This window comes from Carlito syrichta, unplaced genomic scaffold (genome assembly GCF_000164805.1).
Source record: "Carlito syrichta isolate Samal-C Ts95f unplaced genomic scaffold, Tarsius_syrichta-2.0.1 Scaffold282660, whole genome shotgun sequence".
NCBI lineage: Eukaryota > Metazoa > Chordata > Mammalia > Primates > Tarsiidae > Carlito > Carlito syrichta.
The window spans coordinates 129,701-154,379 of NW_007226756.1; the positions used below are offsets into that span (position 1 = coordinate 129,701).

Sequence of the window (24,679 nt, forward strand, 5' to 3'; positions counted from 1 at the left end):
GAAGATGAAAGAAAGACCATCAGACTCTTTGAAAGAGTCTTCTGCATGAATCCATTTGGAAATCCATAATCCTTCTTGAAATTGGAGTAGTTGTGCCTTTTGGCTTTCAACACTGACAGAATCAAAGCCAAACAATAATGTCAATGAGTACTCTTTTAGCCAATTGGATTCTCAGCAAACAAGGACTCACTCAAGGAAGTGTCTGAATTGGTTCTACTGTAAGTTTTTGGTGGGAGTGGGAAGGGGGCTTGAATTTCATTGTTTGAACTGTTCCAGAATGCTCTAGGGTGCTTCCTCTCCATTCTCTCCCCCATCCTTTGACTTTTCTCCAACTACCATCCTTCACTACTATCAATGGTTAACATTTATTTAATGCTCACTACATGGCAGGCACTTTTCTTAATATTTTATGTCTGTTATGACTTCACTGAATACTTAAACGATTCTTTGAGCTGGATACTACTCCTAACCTAAATTAAAAGGTGAGAGAACTGAGATACACAGTGGTTAGATAAGCTGTCTATAGTCAACTTACTTAACTTAGGTAGAGCAGCCAGAAAGTCTTTCTGTCTTGGTGGTCAACACCCTAGACTACAGCATCTGGAGAAGATTCTGACTTGTCCACACATCTGCTCTGCCAGGACAAGCCTGCACCTAGAGATTATTCCTGAAGCTGCTCTGGCACCTGGAGGTATAGATTTTCTGGTCTCCAAGCTTTTGTGACCTGACTGTCAAAGGATGCTAATGGATTATGGAACTTTTCAGAGCACCTAAAGTAAGTTATTAATTACAGAGCACTGTTCAAAATGTTTTGCAACAAAGCCGAGCTCAGTGGTTCAGCCTGTAATCCCGCTTTGGGAGGCTGAGGTGAGTGGATTGCCTCGCCTGGGCAACTTGGCGAGACCTCATCACTACAATAAATCAAAAAATTAGCCAGGTGTGGTAGCGCGCCTGTAGTTCCAGCTATCTGGAAGGCTGAGGTGGAGGGATCGCCAGAGCCCAGCAGGTCAAGGCTGTGGTGGCCGGGAGCGGCCACTGCATTCCAGTCTGGGTGACAGAGTGAGACTCCAACTCAAAAAAAAAAAAAAAATTTTGCAACATATAATGTTCATTGGTTTGAACAAAGGTATATATCATTTAGTTTAGCTTATTTTGTTGTTGTTGTTGGTCTTACTCTGTTGCCCAGTCTGGAGTATGGTAGTGCCATCACGACTACTGCTGCCTCGACCTGCTCAGGCGATCCTTCCTCCTCAGTCTCCCAAGTAGTTGGGACTACAAACACATGTCACCATGCCTGGCTGATTTGTCAATTTATTGTAGAGATGAGGTCTCACCAGGTTGCCCAGAATGGTCTCAAATTCCTGGGCTCAGGCATTCCTCTTGCCTCAGCCCCCCAAAATGCTGGGCATTTAATAAGTGTTAATAGTATCTATGATGGGTTTGTATTGTGTCTTTGGGTACTTTGTGATCCCTGAGGACATGGAAAAATGGAAGTATTACATATGCTTTGCAGTTTCTTTGCAATCTTTCTTTCCACTGTCTTCCTGCACATTCCTGCTCTCTAGGGAGCCCCCTAGCATGTATTCAGCCTTTGGAGATCAGTTTGGGCCCATCAAGGTCTAGGGTAGAAAGAAAATAGAAACAAAGGAAAGCAAAATATGAGCCACGTATAGAAGCTGTAGATACTCTATCAGGTTATATGTGCTTTTTAATTTTGAGTCAGAAGTAGAGGAGGGCCATTGGCTGAGCTCGGCTGAACTTTTTAGGAGATATGTACAACTGTCCCTAACTTTTCTTTACCAAGAACCTGATTGATTAATCTCTCTGGACAGTTTGGAGGAGAGGGGGTTAACAAAGCAAACACTTTCTCTCCTTGAAGATCTCATTCCATAATGAAAGAAGGAAAAAACACCAATCAGACAGTGGTTTGTCCTTCGCAGCTGAAAATGATGACCATGGAATGATTAAATAGAACTGACTTTCCATAGTTTTCAGATTCCCTATAGGATCACATAGTGTTAGAGTGGGATAGATTAGAGATTTTCAAACTCAATTTCCTCACTTTGTATGAGGAAACTTAAGCCCAGAAAAATGTGTGTTAGAATCAAAGATGTGGCTTCTTGACTCTAGTTCCTCAAACTTTCCACTGCAAATGACTTTATTTCTTTGATAGTTTTCACTAAGATTTCTGGTTCTTTTAATTTCTTTTTCTTTTTCTTTTTTTGAGTTGGAGTCTCACTCTGTTGCCCAGACTGGAGTGCAGTGGCACGCTCCCGGTCACTGCAACCTCGACCTGCTGGGCTCCGGCGATCCTTCCGCCTCAGCCTTCCAAGTACCTGGAATGACAGGCGCGCACTACCACGCCTGGCTAATTTTTTGATGTATTGTAGAGATGAGGTCTCGCCAAGTTGCCCAGGCAGGTCTCGAACCCGTGGACTCAGGCAATCCACTCACCTCAGCCTCCCAAAGTGCGGGATTACAGGCTAAGCCACCGAGTCCGGCTAGTATTAATTTCAAGTTGTTCCCAGAGCACAGAATATTATCAGTATTGTGTTCAATAAATTCATAAAATGAGAGTTATGATCAAGTGATAAAGACATTCTTCTCCAGCATGCAGCCTACTCATGTAGCAAATCCTCACTTGTACTCCACAACTGTAAATTAATAAAAAAGACATCATTAAGTTACTAAGTAATTATCTTACTATATCATTGCAAACAAGATCCTCATTCTAGAATTTCCTTTTTTTTTGGCCTGTAAATATACACAAAAGTAAGCCGTCAAGTGATAGCCTTTTTTCTTTAAGGATCAATTTATCTGCCCCTAGGATAGCACAAAACATGTAGTAACTATAAGCTGAATAATGATAACCAGAAATACATATATACATACAAGTAGATGACATATATATTTTGTTTAGGCAGATTATCCTTATAATATTTATCAGTACACCTGGAGTCCTAGAGGCCTTCAAACATAAGCTAGTAATCAGCTGATGTGGATGACTAAATTTCAGATAAAAAGCTACCAAATGTCTGGTATTAGGCAATCTGGTATTTTAGTTTTTCCAGCCTGAGCAACAGAGTGAGACTCCACCTCAAAAAAAAAAAAAAAAAAAAAAAACCTAAAACAAAACAAACAAACAAAAATTTAAAACATCCTGGGGAGCCAGGCATGGTGGCTCATGCCTGTAATCCCAGTACTTTGGGAGGCTGAAGTGGAAGGACGGCTTGAGCCCAGGAGTTTGAGACAAGCCTAGACAACATAGGGAGCTCTCATCTCTACAAAAAATTTCAAAATTAGCCAGACACTCAGGAGGCTGAGGCAGGAGGATCACCTGAGTCTAGGAGGTTGAGGTTACAGTGAACCATGACGGTGCCGCTGCACTCCAGCCTGGGCAACAGAGTGAGACGCTGACTCAACAATTTAAAAAATGTTGGGGTTGCCGGGCTGGGTGGCCCAGCCTGTAATCCCGCACCTTTGGGAGGCTGAGGTGAGTGGATTGCCTGAGCCCGTGGGTTCGAGACCCACCCGGGCAACTTGGAGAGACCTCATCTCTACAATAAATAAAAAAATCAGCCTGGCGTGGTAGCGCGCGCCTGTAGTTCCAGCTACTTGGAAGGCTGAGGCGGAAGGATCGTCGGAGCCCAGCAGGACAAGGTTGTGGTGGCCGGGAGCGGCCACTGCACTCCAGTCTGGGAGACAGAGTGAGACTCCAACTCCAAAAAAAAAAAAAAAATGTTGGGACAATGGGCCTGTTCTTTAGTGTGTGCTGAGTGGCAACATGGATGTGTGCATAGGTAAAATTTACTGAGCTGAACACTTTAGATTTGTGCATTTTAAAATCTGCATATAGGCCGGGCTCAGTGGCTCAGTCTGTAATCCCAGCACTTTGGGAGGCCAAGGCGAGTGGATTGCCTGAAGCCGCAAGTTCGAGACCAGCATGGGCAACTGGGCGAGACTTCATCTCTACAATAAATAAAAAACTAGCTGGATGTGGTAGTGTGCGCCTGTAGTTCTGGCTGTTTGGAAGGCTGAGGTGGAAGGATCACCGGAGCCCAGCAGGTCGAGGCTGCAGTGGCCGCTCCTGGGCGACAGAGTGAACTAAAAAAAACCCCAATAATAAAAACAAACAAAAAAACTGCATATAAATTATACCTCAAGATAAGACTAAAAAATTATACAAAACCAATCACGAAGGACTGAAAGCAAACATACAAATCTGTATATACACAATTGGTCTTTTAATCATTATCATTTCATATTTGCTATATCTTACGCTGGCATGAAACACTCCTTCCTCTTGTGTTTATCTTTCAGTAAACCAAGTTAACTATCATTTAACCTATTATCCTTTTGTAAGGCGAGAAAGCCTTAATTTATTCGTTTGCAAGTAAGCTGGTATAGTAACAAGGTCTAGAATTTTACATAATAGCACATGAGTCGGTCTCTAGAGGGCAGGGACATACCGGACATTTTCTTTCATTTCCCCTGACATCTTTACGGGGTTCTTCAGGCAACGGTATTCAGATAGCAAATGAGTCTCGAACTAAATAACTTTCCCTAAGATGCTAGGATTCTATTTTCCACCCCGCAGAGTCTCAAAATCCACTTTTTCTCCCTGGATGTCTATTCTGATTTGGATATACCATTAAAATAACGTGCTTTTATATTTTCATCTCCCTGCGTTATAACCCCCCCATTCTCTGACGTTTAGTTCACTTTCCTTTTTTTTTTTTTTTTTTTGAGTTGGAGTCTCACTCTGTCACCCAGACTGGAGTGCAGTGGCCGCTCCCGGCCACCGCAGCCTCGACCTGCTGGGCTCCGGCGATCCTTCCGCCTCAGCCTTCCGAGTAGCCGGAATTACAGGCATGCGCTACCACACCCGGCTGATTTTTTGATTTTTTCTGTAGAGATGAGGTCTCGCTGCCCAGGCGGGTCTCGAACCGGGCTCAGGCAATCCACTCACCTCAGCCTCCCAAAGGTGCGGGATTACAGGCTGAGCCACCGAGCCCGGCTCGTTTAGTTCACTTTCAATGAAAGTCCTACCGCCGGCCGAATTTGGTCTCTGCGACAGGTATGAGATCTACAGTTAGAAAGAAAAAAAAATCCTGCAAAAGATCTGGAAATGGGGTTAAAAAAATACTACAACTCCCAGAATGCAGCGCTTGACCTCTCTCCCACCCTCCCTTTCTGCCTACCCAATGATCAGGATGCGCGAGCCTTTTCTCGGTTCCTATTGGTCAGTTCTTCCCTCAGCGAGGGCGGAAGAGGACGGGGAGAAGAGGCAGAGGATCCCGGATGGCACATTTCCCGCCACCGTGAAGTGCCGAGCGGAAACCCGAAGAAGAAGAAACTCTCGATTGGATACTCGCTATCCTGGCGTCAGAGGAGTCAGCCAATCATAATGTGCATATGCCCCCAGCGTCCCCGCCTCTTCCTCGAGGTATCCTTTGGTGGCGGGAAAAGTTCGGAAGCTTTCGTGCCCGGGCGGAGTCATCGTGGGGTCCTCCGCGCTACTTTTGGGGAGGCAGTTCTGAGGTCGCGGGCATGGCGGGGACCGTGGTGCTCGACGACGTGGAGCTGCGGGAGGCCCAGAGAGATTACCTAGACTTCTTGGACGATGAGGTGAGGCAGGGCTGGGGCGCACTGTAGCACTTGGAGTCTGTGTGCTGACCGGCCGGAGGAGGCCGCGCGGGTCGCCGCTCCTGGCCGGGACCGACAGGCCCGCCCGCCTGTGTGCAGGACTGGAATCCCCACGCCCATCTCGCAACTTTTCTCGCGGTGGAGGAGTCGCTGGTTTGTGAACTCTTAGAGAGCGACCCTGTGACTTTCTCCTAAGCACAGGGGCGGCTCTGTCGCGCGAAAGGCGACAGGTGCCACCAAGCGCAAACAAAATGGCAAATCCCACCTCGGCCTTCCCACTTCACGCCTGGCTCTTTCTCATTTTGGGGGGAGGGACCGCCGTAGGGCCATAGTGACCCGCCGCGTTGTGGTGTGCGCGATTTTAGTGACTGACTTCCCACCAGGGGGAAGAAACTTCCTCATTTGGCCGCATTCATTTTCGGTACCAAATGAGATGCACATACTAAGTGTTCTGTGTGCCACCCAAGACTTAAAATAGAATGTTGATAAAAGCATCGTGAAGGGTTGATGATGTAAACGAATAGCTAAAGCTTCCTCCCCTCTTTAGGTCCGCATATGAGAACCCTTTCTCTATTGCACAGATGATTGGGGAAAATATATTTTAATAATGTACACTGTACATTATTTTTAAGTGTAAAGCCATTTTAATGCAGTTTCTTAAGAGTGCTTAATTTGCATTTTTCGCGTGTACAACATGTGCAACATTTTTAAGGTGTACAACATGTTTTGATGTACACGGTGGAATGATTACTACAGTCAAGCAAATTAACGTACTCATTCACATTGTTACCTTTTTATGTTTACATTTAAACGAGGTTTTTACTTAGTCCTTTTAGACTTCTTATGAGCCCATTTTAATTCCCCACTAAAAGTTGAGAAATGACAGCATACAGTAGAGCTGTTCGTGATAGTGAGAATAGTAGAATGGACCTTGAGAAAGTTATAATTCTTAAGTCTCCGCCTAGGGTATATTTGGAGTATGAGGATAGTGAATGAAAGGGGGAAATTGATGAACCCATACCTGGGCAAATGTGCTGCAGAGATTGGCTTATTTATCTTGCTGTGACAACTGCTTCTGTTTAGAAACATTTTAAGTTTGTGGCTATTGATGACTGTTTTGCAGGAAGACCAGGGAGTTTATCAGAGCAAAGTTCGGGAGCTGATCAGTGACAACCAATATCGGCTGATTATCAATGTGAATGACCTGCGCAGGAAAAATGAGAAGAGGGCAAACCGGTGAGTGACAAGCATTTCCCAGGCATATCTGGGTCTGAGCAGGAATAACTCCACTCCCTCCTGCCTGGATTGGAACAGTCTTTCCATAAGAGGATCTGGATGAAATGGGATTGACCTAGAAAGCCATCATGGCTCACCTGCACCAGTGTGTTTTTCTTTCCAAAAGTTGGTGGGCATTATTCTCTCAAGTGCCCCTTCTCCCAGTATTTAGCTGAATATGTTTATGATTTTAAATTTCTGATGAGTTGGATTAAAGTTGATGTAGGAACTGGATTTTCACTCCTTGCCCTTAATGATCTAAGAATGTCTACTTATGTTTTGAGGGTCTGCGTTTTTTTAGTTCTGCTCTGGATGCCTAATGAGTCTTCCTTTTGCCCACATACAGTCTCCTGAACAATGCCTTTGAGGAGCTGGTTGCTTTCCAGCGTGCTTTGAAGGATTTTGTGGCCTCCATTGATGCTACCTATGCCAAGCAGTATGAGGAGTTCTACATAGGATTGGAAGGCAGCTTTGGCTCCAAGCACGTCTCCCCCCGAACTCTGACCTCCTGCTTCCTCAGCTGTGTGGTCTGTGTGGAGGGCATTGTCACTAAATGTGAGTGGGTTAAAGAGGGCACTAAGGAAATGGTGGTAGGATAGACTTAGGGAGATTAGGTAGCTTGTGGCTTCAGAGAGGTAGAGCATTTAAATTATGTGGTAGAATTCAGAGGAACTCGGGGTGTGCATAATGATAGGGGTACCTTGAATGACCACTTGTGTTAGCAGAATGATGAATTCTTTTTTCTTTTGAGTTGGAGTCTCACTGTCACCCAGACTGGAGTGCAGTGGCCGCTCCTGGCCACCGCAGCCTCGACCTGCTGGGCTCCGGCGATCCTTCCGCCTCAGCCTTCCAAGTAGCTCAGCCTTCCAAGTAGTAACTACAGGCGTGTGCTACCATGCCTGGCTCATTTTGATTTATTGTAGAGATGAGGTCTCGCCAAGTTGCCCAGGCGGATCTCGAACCCACGGGCTCAGGCAATCCACTCACCTCAGCCTCCCGAAGCTCAGGATTACAGGCTGAGCCACCGAGCCCGGCTAGAATGATGAATTCTATGGAAAGCCAGAGTCTTGGCTCTGTCAGTCTCCACGTTCCAACTCTGAACTACTGTTTCTTAGTTGGGATCAGTCGTACTTATAATTTTAATGGATATGGTGGTGTTCTGTATATAAATATAAAAATGAATAAAAAACAGATAATATTGAAATAGCTTAACCTAGTCAGAAGAACACAGTATTTGAAGTCATTATAGGCGTACATGGGTTAGGTCCCACCGCTATCACTGTCTAGTTAGATGACTTTATATGCATGTTTTCCATTCTTAGGCTCTCTAGTTCGTCCCAAAGTCATCCGCAGTGTCCACTACTGTCCCGCTACCAAGAAAACCATCGAGCGACATTATTCTGATCTCACTACCCTGGTGGCCTTTCCATCCAGCTCTGTCTACCCCACCAAGGTGAAGGGGATGAATTGATTGGGCCTTCTTGGGCATTGGAGTCAAAGATACGGTTTTAATGTAAGGTATTGTGTAATAGCTGAAGTTTTTTGTAAGTAGAGAGATTGAAAAGTAAGGACTAATCTGACAACAAGATTGATTGCTGGCTAGAGTTTTACTGTGGAAAGTCCACAATCCACATTTTATTTATTTATTGATAAAGATGAGGTCTCACTATGTTACCCAGACTGGTATGCGGTGGCTGTTCACAGGTGTGATCAGGGGGCTCTACAGCCTTGAACTCCTGGGCTGAATTGATTCTCCTACCTCAGTCTCTCTACTAGCTAGGTGCGTACTATAGTACCTGGCTTCACAATTCTCATTTTTTATTTTTTTGAGTTGGAGTCTGTCATCCAGGCTGGAGGGCAGTGGCATGCTCCTGGCCACCGCAAACTCAGCCTACTGGGCTCCTGCGATCCTTCTGCCTCAGCCTTCCAAGTAGCTGGAACTACAGGCACGTGCTACCCATGCCTGGCTAGTTTTTATTTTTGATTTATTGTAGAGACTAGTTCTTGCCAAGTTGCCCGGGTGCGTCTCGAACCCACGGGCTCAGGCAGTCCTCTCCCCTCAGCCTCCCAAAGTGCTGGGATTATAGGCTAAGCCACCGAGCCTGGCAATTCACATTTTTAAAAGCTGGGCCACAGTAATCAGCAGCAGAGTACTCCCTGAGTACTTCAGTAAATGTAATCTGCTTGAAAAAGTGATGTAGAATGTAATCTTTGCAATTTCATCATGTATTTGAGAGCAGGCTGGCATAAGAAAGTGCTTTTTTTATTCTTAGTGTTTAGATTGCTCTGGATTGAGGACAGTGCAAGGCTTTTTGATAAGACAAAAGATCAATAATATGGATTACTTGGTGTCTGAACTCATTCTATCAAAGAGTACCTTTCCTCCCCCTTCAAATTTTAATTGAGAGCAACTGTATCCAAGGCATCGTTAGGCATTCTGGAGGACACAGATATGTAAATAAGACACAGTCCTTGTCATCAGTCTAAAGACTGATGGAAAAAACAAACATAAACAGCTAAAATGAGAATGAACATCTTAGAATTATGACTAAAACATAGTATAGAATCATTGAGTCCACGTGAAGTACTGAGGTTCAGAGGTTAAATGATTTGCTTATGGTCCTATTCATGATGGCCTTAAGGACTAGGACCCATGTCTCTTTTGTTTAGGCCAGTTGTATTTTCTAAGTCATCTTTATTAAGGTCTCTACTTTCTGAAATTTCTTCTTCAGAAGTACCCAGGGAGTACTCTTTTGCTGATTACTGTGGCCCAACTTCTTTGCTTAGAAAGTGAAATGAATGGGACCTGGCCTTGTGGAAGATGTCTGGTGTAGAGCTTAAGCACATAGGCTTTGAGGTTATACCGTTAGTCAAGTCTGTACTCTATTTGCTTTGCGACCTTGGGGACTTATTTAATCTCTCCTAGTTTCAGTTTCCTTGTCCATAAAGTGTAAAAGATACTTTGTTTTGCAAAGGCATTGTGATAATTTCATGAGATAATTTCATAAAATAATAGCCCAGTGCCTGGCACATAGCCGGCACTCAGTAAGTGATAGCTTTTGTGTTTTTAGGAAATTCAGATATCTAAGAAGTAAAACTTTAGACTTGTTTTTATTGAAGTTTAATATACATATAGCAATGCTCACTTAAGTGTATAACTTGATGAATTTTTACAAAGTGAATATAGTATAATCAGCGTTCAAGCCAAGAAACAAGACCGTATTAGGAAGTCCTTCTTGAGGACTCATGTTATTCAGGGGTAACCACTATTCTGATGACTAACAGCATATATTATTTTGCTTGTTTTTCTATTTAATTTTTTTTTTTTTGAGTTGGAGTCTCACTCTGTCACTCAGACTGGAGTGCAGTGGCTGCTCCCGGCCACCGCAGCCTTGACCTTCTGCCTCAGCCTTCCAAGTAACTGGAACTACAGGCGCACGCTACCACGCCTGGCTGATTTTTTGATTTATTGTAGAGATGAGATCTTGCCAAGTTGCCTAGGTGGGTCTCGAACCCGCATGCTCAGGCAATCCACTCACCTCAGCCTCCCAAAGGCGCAGGATTACAGGCTGAGCCACCGAGCCTGGCTTTTTCTATTTAATTTAAATACTCCTTTGTATTGGGCTTCTTTGCTCAACATAGTATTTATGCAATTAACCTGTATTGTATATAGGTGTGCTTTATACATTTTTATTGCTACTTAGTATTCATCTGTGTTAATATGCCACATTTATTTAACCATTATACTATTGGTGGTATTTAGATGCTTTCTAATTTTTGACTATTAGGAATAGTGTTGCTGTGAGCCTTACAGGCATGGCTTTGCGTAAGTTTCTGTTGGGTATTACCTAGGAATAGGCAGATTGCTTCAGAGCGTAAGCATATATTTAGCTCTAATAGGGAAAATAAGAATCTTAATTTCAATGTTAATGTAGCCATGCCCCTTCAGACTCTGGGCTGCCCCTTCCATTAGAGGTTTTGTTATTAGAACAGAGATGGTGATGGAAAAAGCTGGAGAAGATACTTGGCTTTTTTTGTTCCTGGATCCTTACATTTCTTGAAATCATCTTATTCGTTTCCCACGATGAGTGAGAGTGTCATTTTAAAGACAAGACTGAGATAACTCCTGTTCTGTGTGCCTTTTTTCAGGATGAGGAGAACAATCCCCTTGAGACAGAATATGGCCTTTCTGTCTATAAGGACCACCAGACCATCACCATCCAGGAGATGCCAGAGAAGGCTCCTGCTGGCCAGCTTCCCCGCTCTGTGGATGTCATTCTTGATGATGACTTGGTGGACAAAGCGAAGCCTGGTGACCGAGTCCAGGTAGTGGGGACCTACCGTTGCCTTCCTGGAAAGAAGGGAGGCTACACCTCAGGGACCTTCAGGTAAAGTGACTCCCATAAAGTGTTTGGCATGCTGTTGGTAGCTTTTTATTTCTGGTAGCCTCCTTTCTCCAATTTGCCATACTCCAGAGTTATATCTGATAGGTGGAGTACTCTCCCTGCCTGGAAGTGGATAGAATACCTCCAGTACCCTTTTTCTCTTAGATGAAACTGGTAACACTTATCATCTCATGCCCAAAGAGGGAGTTATTAGTGACATGATTACAGCTTCATGGCTTATATGGGAGTTTCTCACCTTTTCTTATCCTTTTTCTGTACATACTTCTCTCTGAAACTCTGTGGGTCAGCAGGAAGTGAATAAATTCCAGAGGCGGGACATGATCAGCATATTTGGGTCGTGGACAGAGAGAATTTGTTTAATTCAGAACTGCTACCCACTTCAGTTTGCTGGTTTAGTCTTGTAACCTAGAAAGACTTACTGCTGCTGGACTAGCTGTTGATGTTAAGAAATGAATGGAATAGGTGACCTCTTATTCTCCTGACACAGGACTGTCCTGATTGCCTGTAACGTGAAGCAGATGAGCAAGGACGCTCAGCCTTCATTCTCCGCTGAGGATATAGCAAAGATCAAGAAGTTCAGCAAAACCCGTTCCAAGGTCTGGGCATCTTTTAGAGATTTGAGGGTGGAATTGGATTTGCAGGAGTTATATTTTGGTGTGTTGCGATCTTTGCTGGATCAACAGGAAGGGTCAGGGTTTTTTTCTCTAAGGCACTTGGTGCTAGTTTCTTCCAGGTTTGTCCCAATCAACAAATGATAGGGTGTTTTGCTGTTTGTTTAATTATAATTCTGTTGTGATACCTGCTGGGCTGCTCAGTGAGCCGAATACAAATACTAGGATAGGAGTTAAATTATCAGTATACTGATACATTTGTTTATTACTGAAGACATTAGTGACACATTACTTAAACCTAAAAGGTTAATTTTGTTTTCATTGTCCAGTTTGTTTTTTCTGTTATTCTTTCGAAAGACAGAATGTCCACATTTAGAGTTGAGCTCCATGTATGAATGTGTGATGAAGGTTCCTGCTGAAACACATACTAAAACCTAAAATTAAACCTAAAATGCTTTGAACCTGAGGATACTCTTTTTTTCTCTAAAGATTAATTAAACCTCTAAACAAGTTTTGGAATCCAGGCTGCCTTTGTGCCTACTCTGATAATGGCCTGACAGTGTGATTTGCCTTAGAGTGTTTCACAATTAGGAACAATGGCTATATTTCTATATTTCTTCAAGCATTTTCTATAGCACAAAATACAAAGCGAAGCTCTGTGAAACTCCATTGAATCTTACTAGCTTTTCTCTTCGTTGGTTATTTCTCCTGTAGGATATCTTTGACCAGCTGGCCAAGTCATTGGCCCCTAGTATCCATGGACATGACTATGTCAAGAAAGCAATCCTCTGCTTGCTCTTGGGAGGAGTGGAACGAGAACTAGAGAATGGCAGCCACATCCGTGGAGACATCAATATTCTTCTAATAGGTATGGCAGTGGGGATTTGCTTTAGACTCTTATTCTGACCTTATGGTGTGTGGTTGTGGGACCTGTAATATGTAAGATTGGGTATTCTGTTTCTGGCAGTATCTGGCAGTATTGCAGTTTCATTAAAGGACAAAAGGCTAAATAAAATGGAAATTCCTAAATTATTCATATAATGTTTAAAATGTATTCTTCCATGAATGGTAAAGGGAAAAGTGAAGGAAATATTATTGACAACCAATTATTATCTATCTCTGTTGAGCCAAGAACTGTGCTAGAAGAGTAGAGCTTGCTTGGGGGTGTGGGGAGTTCCCTAGAATCATCACCATCCCATCCTACAGGTGACCCGTCAGTTGCCAAGTCTCAGCTGCTGCGGTATGTGCTTTGCACTGCACCCCGAGCTATCCCCACCACTGGTCGGGGCTCCTCTGGAGTGGGTCTGACGGCTGCTGTCACCACCGACCAGGAAACAGGTAAAGGTGTCCTTGGCAAAAGCCCAGCAGTGTGATTGAGCATAGATCTTTTAGCTTACTCTAGGCATTGGCTTGTGTTCTTAAGATACAGTAGAAGTTAGTTGGATCCAGATTGTAGAGGACTGAGCATTTGGCACTAGTGGGTGTATTATTTAAGTCTTTGGGTGTCCTTGAATTTATACGAATGTTTGCTAGGTGACTTGAAAGAATTTCAAAGGAGAAAACTTAGCACATTGGAAGGGAAATGCAGATGAAGATTGTATTACTTTGAACTGGAGTAAGGGATTTGAAGACTGGTGAAAAGATAGCAGGGGTCTAGTTGGGCTGTCACTTGAAGGTGAGGATGAATAGAGAATCTGTAAAGAAGTTTATGAGAAGCTAGCTGCTTAGGGGTCAAAGTGGTACAGGATATTGTTCAGGTTTGAGCTGAAAAGGTGACCCAGTAAGGTTTCCTCCAAGTTTCTTGACACTGACACCTCTTTACTGCATTCTAATGTGCTACAGTAAGAGGTTCCTGGGAAGAAGATCAAAATCCCTCTCCTCTATCTTCTGTAACGCCTACTGTAGCACATATTTGTGTCTCCTCACTTCCCAGGGGAGCGCCGTCTGGAAGCGGGGGCCATGGTTCTGGCTGACCGAGGTGTGGTTTGCATTGATGAATTTGACAAGATGTCTGATATGGATCGCACAGCCATCCACGAGGTGATGGAGCAGGGTCGAGTGACTATCGCCAAGGCTGGCATCCATGCTCGACTGAATGCCCGCTGCAGTGTGTTGGCAGCTGCTAACCCCGTTTATGGCAGGGTGAGTGGAATCAGGCCTTTAACGGATGTTCTCATCTTCATCTGGTTTTGCTGAATGACTGGACTGAGATGTTTATTCTAGGTGACCCAGAAGAACAACAAGCCAAAGATGAAAGTACGCTTATCATCTTATTGCTGTCCTTGGTGTAGAGCAGTCGTTCCTCACTGGCAGGAGAATTTCTAAACCAAACAGATAGTAGACTTTCTTTCTGCTCCTGTCCTTTTCCCAGGAGATAACAGCTTTGGAATGTTTCAGGAAACAAAAATGTAAGCATTTATCAGCAAGTACAGTATCACCTTGTTAAGAATTATCTCTCTCTCTTTTTTTTTTTTTTTTGAGTCGGGGTCTCATTCTTTTGTCCAGGCTGGAATACAGTGACACCATCATGGATCACTGCAGCCTCGACCTCCTGGGCTTAGGCGATTCTTTTGCCTTAGCCTCCTGAGTAGCTGGGACTACAGACGCATGCTACTATGCTCACCTAATTTTTTTCATTTTTTTGTAGAAACAAGGTCTTGCTCTGTTGCTCAGGTTGTCTTAAACTCCTGGGCTTGAGCAATCCTCCTGCTTTGGTCTCCCAAAGGAGTAAGCCATGGCGCCCAGCCAAAAATTATCTCTTTATCCTTGTTTTTAGCATGACCATGGTGTGCCTAGGTGTAATATTTTATGCTTATTTCTGCTTGGGATTTGCTGAATTTTGCCTTTTTAAAAATAGCTTTCTAGTATTCCATTGTATGGATTTATTTAACTAGTCTCCATTTGACTGACATTTAGTGGTTTCCCTTTTTCTTCCCTATTATGAATGAAGCTTCAATAAACATCCCTTCGTGTGTATTTTGTTACACATTTGGGACTGTATCTATAGCGTAAGTATCTACTAATGGAATTACTAGATTAAGAGTTATGTGTGTTTTTATTTTGGTAGAGATTACAAAATTGCCCTCTTTAAAGATTGTATCATACTTTCCTTAACTAAGGCTTATAGGTGCTTTATATCCATCACCTCAGTTCTCTCAGTAACTACCTCACCACATGAGTAGATGGGTTCTTATTTTATTTTATTTTATTATTATTATTTTTTGAGTTGGAATCTCACTCTGTCGCCTAGACTGGAGTGCAGTGGCCGCTCCTGGCCAACGCAGCCTCGACCTGCTGGGCTTCTGTCTCAAACTTCTAAGTAGCTGGAACTACAGGCACGCTGGCAGCTACCACACCTGGCGAATTTTTTGATTTATTGTAGAGATGAGCTCTCATCAAGTTGCCCAGGTGGGTCTTGAACCCGCGGGCTCAGGCAGTCGCGGGATTACAGGCTGAGCCACTGAGCCTGGCTGAGTTCTTATGTTACAGATGAGAAAATGGAGGTACAAAAGGTTATGTAACTTTCTTAAGAGCCACAGACTAGAAAACGGCAGAGCCAGGAGCTGAACCCAGAGCCCATGCTGTGCTTTGGGGGTGTGTACCAGTGTATGGATGTTTTTTTAAATGAACAGAAGCATGGCCCCAAGCCCAGAGTTTCTGAATTCAGATCTCTGACTTGGGGCTCTTTGTAGCAATAGTTTAGAAAGGCTCCACAGGTTGGTTTTAATGTGTAGCCTTGGTTGAAAACCGTAGGTTTTAAAATTAATGATAATGTATGTTTGTATCATTCTGAAAAGTGATTAAGAAAGTGACAGGACTGAAATGTGAACATGGTCAAAAATCATTATTACCTACAAGGTTGTTGTGCTGTCTTCCTGAAAAGTGTATGTGGGTGGGTAGGTGTCATCCCAGTCAGCTCAGCATTGAAAGATGAGAGTGCAGGCATTCTTGATTCCCAAGGAAAAACTCCCTTGATTCCTAAGACATCATGATTTATAGAGCATTGATCATTTCAGTTGAGAATTTACTTATTACCTTCTGAGTAAGGGGCTCCAAAGTTCCAAGTGCTTTTATCCTAACCGGCACCTTGTCTTTATGCAGGAGAGAGAGACCATCATTTAGAGTTGATCCTACCTTGGGAAGAGGAGCAGAATCAAGCTTGGGAAGGAGGGACTAGTTTTGAGACCCACTCAGGCTGTTAGAGGTTCTTATACTAGGAAGTGGGGCTTGAGTTAGCTCCTATCGCCTGAGTTTTATTTGGAGAAAGGTTGCAGGTAGAAGAGATGATTTGTGTCTTAATAACTTTAAAATACTGTTTCACTGCTTCTTGTCTGTTTCGTTCTTTAAGGTCAAACCTTCCATTCCCACCCAGAATGGATCCAGCCTTCTTGTCCTTTCTTCTGTTAATGTCTTGTCCACTGCCTTTTTTCTTGCATTCCCCAGTATGATCAGTACAAGAACCCAATGGAGAACATTGGGCTACAAGACTCGCTGCTGTCCCGGTTTGACTTGCTCTTCATTATGCTGGACCAGATGGATCCTGAGCAGGATCGGGAGATCTCAGACCATGTCCTTAGAATGCATCGTTACAGAGCACCTGGAGAACAGGATGGCGATGGTGAGGCCATGGGAGAGCTAAAGGGACTAGTGAAAGGGAGCCTGAACTGATGGTGTTATCTCAGGTCTAGCCCAGGTGGTGGTGGGCATTGCAGTGTCTGGTTTATGTTGATGATGCCCTCAGCTGCCCAGCTACCTGTCCTCCTTGCTCACTGGAGATTATCCTAACATGTATCTTTTGCCTATTTCTGGGTCTGGGAATAACTTAGAGCATTTCCTTTGGGCCAGACAGTTCTACCATGTATTTGTGGTTTCAAGTGTCTGATTTTTTTGGGGGGGGGGGGGGCGGGTCCTTTCTTTGTGAATCTTGACCTCTTCCTTTTCTGAAATCACCTGTAACTTGCTATAGAAGAAGCAGTTTTCCCTGGGTTAAACTCTTCATTACTCTCTTTTCTCCCAATTTGGATATACCAGCTATGCCTTTGGGTAGTACTGTGGATATCCTGGCTACAGATGATCCCAACTTTACCCAGGAGGACCAGCAGGACCTCCAGATTTATGAGAAGCATGACAACCTTCTGCATGGGACCAGAAAGAAAAAGTGAGCATCCTCATACCTGTCATTTGGGAGGGACACAAGAAACCAGAATTATCTTTTGGCAGGCAGGCCCTTTTTATTACAGGCTTCCCCACTAGGTAAGTGTTCTAGAAACCCATTGGCATTAGTATACTAGCCGGCATTGTTGTGAAAGGCTGTGTCGTACAAGAAACGTCCCAAGTTGTGGCAAATAGGTGACTGGTTTTTCCACCATGACAATGCACTTGCCCATAATGCACTGAGTAGTCAACAGTTTTGACCAAAAATGGCATAACCCTATGCTGAACCCTCCCTATTCACATAATCTCACCCAGGGCAACTTTTTTTGTTTCCCTGGGTGAAAGAAGTCCTCAAAGGGAAACATTTTGCCAATGTGGAAGAGGAAAAGGAAGAGGTAAAATAAAAAATGGCCAAAGCACTAGAAAGCATAAAAATGGATGTGTTCAGAAACCATTTTGAGCAGTGGAAAAAGCATCTCAATAGGTATATTGCATCAAATGGAGAGTACTTTGAAGGTGACTGAAGTTAAACTTGTAGGAGTGAATATACAAATTTTTATAAATAAATTCCGAGTTTTTTTGGATGTCCCCCCATGTATATAACTGAGCTTATTAGTTAATAACATTATGTTTTTAGCTTATTAGTTAATATTATGTTCTTAGGCCATGAGTCATAACTGTGTGGACTGATTTTCCTCCTTTCTGGGTCTCCAGATATACTTTTACCCTGGCCAGTTGCCTTGTATGCTTTTGGGTGATTCAGCACAAGTTCAGATCTTTTAGAATGGAAGGTCTTGAGACATGTCTAACTGGTGGTGGATATGTGATATCTTCCTTATACTTGAGAGATTGTATATGTCATGTAGCCATTTGTGGTGAAGGGTTGGTAGACAGCAAGCTCTGGAGACGTGGCAGGTAGATTCGGGTGAAGGAGACCTGTCATTAGATGCTCGGTCTAGTAGGGTTCTACACCTTTGCCCATGATGCGGTAAGAAGCATAGCATAATCTTCAAAGCTATTGGCTTAAGAGTGCAGAGTTTAGAGTCAGAAAACTGAATTTGAGTCTGCTTTAACTTCTCTGAGCCACCTATACAACGTGTAGAATACAATAGCTATGCGTCTTGTCTCATCTATACAATAGGGCAAATAATACCTAAATTTCCTACCTAAACTACCTAACTCCCAAACAATACCTCAAATAATGAAATAAAAATCTGTGAAAAGGTTCTTGTAAATGTTCCATATAAATGAGTTATTATAACAGATTCTAGGCCCTGTCTATTCTCCATTTGACCTTGACCTTTCTGAGGCAAAGCTACTAACCTAGGCAGGGAATAAGGAGTGGCAGTTAAATGGAATTCACTATGTATGACTCCAGGGAGAAGATGGTGAGTGCCGCGTTCATGAAGAAGTACATTCATGTGGCCAAAATCATCAAGCCTGTCCTGACACAGGAGTCAGCTGCCTACATTGCAGAGGAGTACTCACGCCTGCGCAGCCAGGATAGCATGAGCTCAGACACTGCAAGGGTGAGTGTTGGGGGGAGTATGGACTTGGGGCTGTGGCTGGAGTCCTGCTATCTGGGAGCTCTGAAAATGTTTTAACTTTGTGATTCCTTCCTGGTCTGAAGGGCTTACTGTTAATCATTTCCTTTTAAAAGGAAAGTGAAATAAGGACTCCAGAGGTAACATGATATCTCATTAGTTCAAATGACATTGGCCCCCAGAAGTTATGATTCATTCAGCAAACGTACATGTGACTTCTGGGAACTGACCTAGTCTCTATTCTTACATGCGGTATAAAATTCATAAGAGCTGTCCTCGAAGAGCTCAAATCTGGAAGGAGGGTGAACCAAAAAGTTAGATGGGAAGATCATGTATACATATTTATAAATATGTACCCCCCTGGTACTTACAAATGGGTGAATGTGAAAGACTATTTGAGTATAGATGAAGAAACTTAATTTTTCTTTTAGACTTTTTTGAAAGAGTATGAATGTCATGGAAGGATTCCCAGAGAGGATGATATTTGGTCTGGACTTTGACAGGTGACTAGCAGTTGGGTAACTGATTGTTATCCAGAGCAATTTCTAGTAACCTAGTATGGCTAAATCTTTTAGAGGTCTTGTAGTTCATATAGGATTTCACAGCAGAAACCCAAGTCCCACACCTTTATTGTGTGACATAGACATAAACTCTTGTATGTGGTCATAATCCCAGATCATTTACTCCAGTCTCACACCCATTCTGTCTTCTGGAATTCCTACTAGGATTTCTTGGCACCTCTGGTGACAGCATGCTTAGAACATTACTATATTGAAATTTAGGATATTCTGGCAGACACGGTGTCTCATGTTTGTAATTCTTGTACTTAGGAAGACTGAAATGGGAAGATCACTTGAGGCCAGCTTGGGCAACATAGTGAGACCCTGTCTCTATAAAAAAAATTTTAAAAATTAGCTGTGCACAGGGACATGTGCCTGTAGTCCCAGCTATTTGGGAGGCTAAGGTAGGAGGATCACTTGAGTCCAGGAGTTGCAGGCTGCGGTAACTTAGGATTGTACCATTGCATTCCAGCCTGGGCGACAGAGCATAACCTGTCTAAAAAAATAAAGAATGCTCCACTTATTAAGCTTAAACCTGTTTTCCCACAACTTCTACTCATGGGGTCTTAATTTTTTCTGGAGGTTATGTATCACTAGTCTTCTTCATATTAAGTAGCTTTGTTTCTTTTTAACTGTTTTTCTCTATATGGGAACTTGTTGCATTGTGTCAAAGGCCCTCCCACTGAACTTAGAACTGAGCATCATACACCATTTTGGTTGTGGTTTTTATTTGGGGTTTGTGAATACCTTGATTTGCATTCTGTAGATCTGCCAGTGCAGGCTTGGATTTCACCAGCTTTTTATGTGATTCAAGAATTGGAACTTGCAATGGGTTGTATAACCTCCAAACTCAAGCAGCTTTCTAAATTATTACAAGATCTGATAAATGAATTTAAACGTGAAAAGATTTGTTTTTGGATTCTGGTTTGGATATAAATGGTAATTTAGAAAACTTGAAACTAGAAGTGACTGGGATATATCAAAGACAGATCATCTAATGGGAGACTGGTAAGGTGTGCTAGAAAGAATTGGCACCCACTGGGCATGGACAAGCCTGTAATACCAGCACTTTAGGAGACTGAAGGGGAGGATTACTTAGGTCCAGGAGTTTGAGACTAGCCTGGGCAATATAGTGAGACCTTGTCTCCACAAAAAATAAACAAGTTAACCAAGTGCAACTGTGTAAGCATGTACTCCCAACTACCTGGGAGGCTCAGAAGGATTACCTGAACCCGGGAGGCCAAGGCTGCGGTAAGTTGTGATGGTGCCACTGCATTCCAGCTTGGGTGACAGAGTGAGAGCCCAACTTGGGGTGAAAGAAAAGAAAGAAAAGAAGTAGCCTGTGTCTGGTCTCAGTGATATAGTGAGCTTTTGGACCTTGCACAGATCCTTTTGCCGATCAGGTTAGGTTCCTTTCCTTCTCCATAGAATGAGAAAGTTGGATAATGCCAGGGCACATCAAAATCATCTGAAGCTTAAAAAATACACATGCCTTATTCTAAATACTGAGATTGTGATTTATTTTTTCGGAAGGCATTCTATTTCATTAGGCCAAGAGTGCTACCCAGACAATAGCATTTTGAAAAGGTTCCCACTGCTGTGAGAACCACTTGTTAGGAACAAGTCAGAGTTCTCTTTCTCTGGACTTAAGTGCATTTACTCAATTTAAACAATTTGTTCTCAGGTTACTGCCTCTTTTATATCCCTTCCATAGTGTGACTTTGGAAAAATTTCTTGAAGCTCTTTGTATTTATTTATTTTTTGAGTTGGTGTCTCACTCTGTTGCCCAGTCTGGAGTGCAGTAGAATGATCACAGTTCACTGTAGCCTCGACCTCCTGGGCTCAGGTGATCCTTCTGCTTCAGCCTTCCAAGTAGCTGGAATTACAGGCATGCGCCACTATACCTGGCTATTTGTTTTGGTAGAGACAAGGTCTCACTATGTTGCCTGGGCTCTGCAGCTTTTCTGGTAGTGTGGTTATTTTCCTTTCTATGCAATAGGAGTGATGGGTGTGCCTAAAGGATTCTGGGTAAGTAACCTCTCTTGATTTCATCCCCAGACATCTCCAGTTACAGCCCGGACCCTAGAAACTCTGATTCGACTGGCCACAGCCCACGCGAAGGCCCGCATGAGCAAGACTGTGGACCTGCAGGATGCAGAAGAGGCTGTGGAGTTGGTTCAGTACGCTTACTTCAAGAAGGTGAGGATTCAGAGGCTCTTGTGCATAAACCATAGATACACAGGTCTCCCAGCCTTTGGTGGTTGACAGGGATTGTTGACAGAAGACAGTACTTGTCTGCCAGCATTCAGTCTGCTTTGCTCCTTCCTGTGGAACTTGCATGCTTCTCAGTCCTAGCTGCACCTGAGAATGAGAGCTTTAGAACTGAAGCCAGGGCTCCTAGAGAGTCTGGTTTAATTGATGTGCTGCTGTGAATTCAGTTACCTGCTTTGCTTCTGTCTTCCCCTACTTCCTTTGTGTCATAGAAAAGTAGATGTTTCCAGTGGTGTTGCCTTGCTCACCTTCCTCTTTCCTCTGTCCCTCCCCTTGGCAGTCTCTTTAGGTGTCCCACTGGCACCTCAGAAGCTTTTTTGAACATGCTGTCTCTGACTTGAGTCTCTGTCATTTTGAATGCCAAGCCTTTATAAGTCTGGGTGACTGCCTCTCCCCAAACTGGTGATTTTTAGCCTTTAAGGATTTAGTTGTGGGTCCAATAAGCTTTTCCTGGCTTTTTCTCTTTGTTAAGTTGGGGGTTGTCTTAAATTTCACTTAAACACCTGATTTATAAACAAATTGTCATTTAACCATTTGGGGCCATTTTTCAATTAACCATTATGGGCTGGACACTATTTCTATATTTGTTTATTCAGTAAACATTTGAGTACCTACTGTGTGCAAGACATTGAACATACCTCTCAATATTTTCTAAAGATGGGTATAGTCTCTGCCCCCGGTCCTGGGACTTGGGAATGAGAGAGGCTAGGCATGCCATTGGAATCCTGGTAGTTATTTCTGCTGGTAGTGAAGAAGAGATTCTTACTCAGAGTTCTTTACATAGTTCCCCAGTGTCATTGACCTTTCCAACCACCCATACTTGCCTTGATCCTAGGTTTTAGAGAAGGAGAAGAAACGTAAGAAGAGAAATGAAGACGAATCAGAGACAGAAGATGAAGAGGAGAAAAGCCAGGAGGAACACAAGCAGAAGAGGAAGAGGTAGGTGAGCAAAGAAAGTGAGATTCAAAGGGTGGAACTGGGGAGGGAACTCATGCCAGCTATGACGTCGGGATCTTCAGGGCAGGGCATGTAGACCTGCAGGATGTGAGGGTGGGCACAGGAGAGAGGAGTACCCTCTCGTGTGGTGTGATGCTCTTGGGCCCTTTTCTGCTAAGGAACTGCTGATTAGCAGGAACAGTAGCTCACTCACTTAGGTGCTTGAACAGCTCAAAATTGTTGAGCTTATTTTTCCCCTCATGCCTGTAATTGAATTTATAAGGGTGAACAATATGGAAAAAGAGCAGAGCCTGTTTGTGTCCTAGTCAGGGGACTTGGAATCATTTAGGAAAAGTGGCAATCTGTATAGGCCTAAGCTAGTGTTTAGCTTTGATTGTGGATGGTTCCATTTCCTTTTCTCCATGGTCAGAGGCACAGGATGGACTCCCTTGCCTTTCTCATTCTTAACTGCTGTGGATGTTTTAGGAGGAAGACCCGCCAGTCAGATGCCAAGGACGGGGATCCATATGACCCCTATGACTTCAGTGACACAGAGGAGGAGATGCCTCAAGGTGAATGAGCCTCTTCCTTCCCACTGATTCTCTGACTCCTGAGTTTTTTTCTGTTGCTCTGAGTACTTTATTTTCTTGTGGGCTCCCGTTTGGCTCCTTGCTTGGGGTCCTGTGTGCAGGAGGTTTGTCCCAAGAGAACCTCGGGGAAACCTATAGTAAAGCTTTGGAAAAAGCTCTGTTCATTGTTGACTCCCTCCTTGATGAAGGTATAAGCATCCTAGATAATATACATGCTGAGAGTCTCTTGCCTGGCTCAATTCTTTTATTGTTCGATGGGGATTTCACTTTATCCTCATTGTTCTGCTGGGTCCCATAAGAACCCTGGGAAATAGGAGTGCTCAGTGTGCTCACTGAGGGGTGGACAGTAGAGAAGACACCATTTCTGGGGGTTGTGCTTGTGGTTTCACCTTGTTGTCTTCTCCATCTCTGCAACATCACCCCTCTGAAGTGCACACTCCAAAGACAGCAGATTCGCAGGAGACCAAGGAATCCCAGAAGGTGGAGTTAAGTGAATCTAGGTGAGTAGGGACGTTGCTCCTGCCCCTTTGAGAATTCCATACATCACTTAGGCAAGAATTTGTTCCCTTGGAAAGGGTATGAAATAAACTGCTGGTTATCAAGAACTCAAAACTAGAGGCCCAAGTGTTTGTAAAACATTTCATATTCTGATTGTAATTTCAAACTTTTTGAAAAGCTTTGAGAAAACTATGAAGAGCTTCTTTATATCTTTTACCCAGAATTCTCAGTTGTTTAAATTTTACCATTTGCTTTATTAACAGTTCCCTCTCTGTGGGAATTTGAATTATGTCCTTGTGGAGTCAAGAAGAACAGCTTTATAATCATAGCAAGGACAAAATTGATGTTTTTACTGTAACCTTGGATTCTTCTCAGTAGGATAGATACATCTTTCCTCACTAAATTTTGGCCATTTTTTTTTTGAAGTGAAGAATTTTTACAACCAGGTTTTCAGAAAATATTTTTATCTATAAATTTTGTTTACTGGGCACTAAAGAAACTCCATAGCTAAGGTTTACTTTTTTCTTTTATACCTTAAACATGTAATACAATGTATTTACTGAAGAAAATTTTAAAAACATGAAAAATATTTGGGAGAAAGCATTAAAGTAAATGTCCCAGAGATAGCCATTGATTTATATCTTAAAGTGCTTTCCAAATCAGCTCATATAGGTCTCACTTGTTTTAATGACTGTTGGATTTCCATGTATGGATGTGTGAAACATTCATTTAGTGAATTCTCTAATGGTGGACATTTGGGTTGTTCCCTGTTTACAGTAAAGCATTTAAATTTATCACTGTGTACATGCAAGTACAGGTGTAAGATAAATGTCTAGAAATGGGCTCCCTGGGTCAAAGGATGAGTTGTCTTCTATAGCTGATCAGATGACTAGTCTATAGGATATGGGAATGCCAATTTCCCACCCACTAGAAGGCCTCTAGTTTTTTGTTTTTGTTTTTGTTTTTTTAGTGGGGGAGGGGGTCTCACTCTGTTGCCCAGGCTGGAGTGCAGTGGCACAATCATAGCTCACTGCAGCCTGGACCTCCTGGGCTCAGGTGATCTTCTTGCCTTGGCTTCCCAAAGTGCTGGGATTACAGGTGTGAGTCACCATGCCTGACTAACTTTTTAATTTTTTTTTTTTTTTTTTGAGTTGGAGTCTCACTCTGTCACCCAGACTGAAGTGCAGT

The 24,679-nt window shown here is 43.1% G+C and overlaps 1 protein-coding gene across 1 annotated transcript in view; it reads left to right on the forward strand.

Moving 5' to 3' along the window:
- Positions 1-5,349: 5,349 nt before the first annotated feature.
- Positions 5,350-24,679, forward strand: part of MCM3 (minichromosome maintenance complex component 3) — a 20,653-nt gene continuing 1,323 nt past the window's right edge. Inside the window, exons 1-16 of the mRNA XM_008052580.2 lie at positions 5,350-5,628; positions 6,770-6,882; positions 7,268-7,476; positions 8,244-8,374; positions 11,071-11,309; positions 11,815-11,923; positions 12,653-12,806; positions 13,145-13,276; positions 13,872-14,080; positions 16,382-16,556; positions 16,970-17,096; positions 18,471-18,621; positions 21,255-21,395; positions 22,303-22,406; positions 22,890-22,975; positions 23,424-23,493. Of these exons, the coding sequence (XP_008050771.1) occupies positions 5,416-5,628; positions 6,770-6,882; positions 7,268-7,476; positions 8,244-8,374; positions 11,071-11,309; positions 11,815-11,923; positions 12,653-12,806; positions 13,145-13,276; positions 13,872-14,080; positions 16,382-16,556; positions 16,970-17,096; positions 18,471-18,621; positions 21,255-21,395; positions 22,303-22,406; positions 22,890-22,975; positions 23,424-23,493 (2,363 nt within the window). The 5' untranslated portion in view covers positions 5,350-5,415. The remainder of the gene's footprint in view (positions 5,629-6,769; positions 6,883-7,267; positions 7,477-8,243; positions 8,375-11,070; positions 11,310-11,814; positions 11,924-12,652; positions 12,807-13,144; positions 13,277-13,871; positions 14,081-16,381; positions 16,557-16,969; positions 17,097-18,470; positions 18,622-21,254; positions 21,396-22,302; positions 22,407-22,889; positions 22,976-23,423; positions 23,494-24,679) is intronic.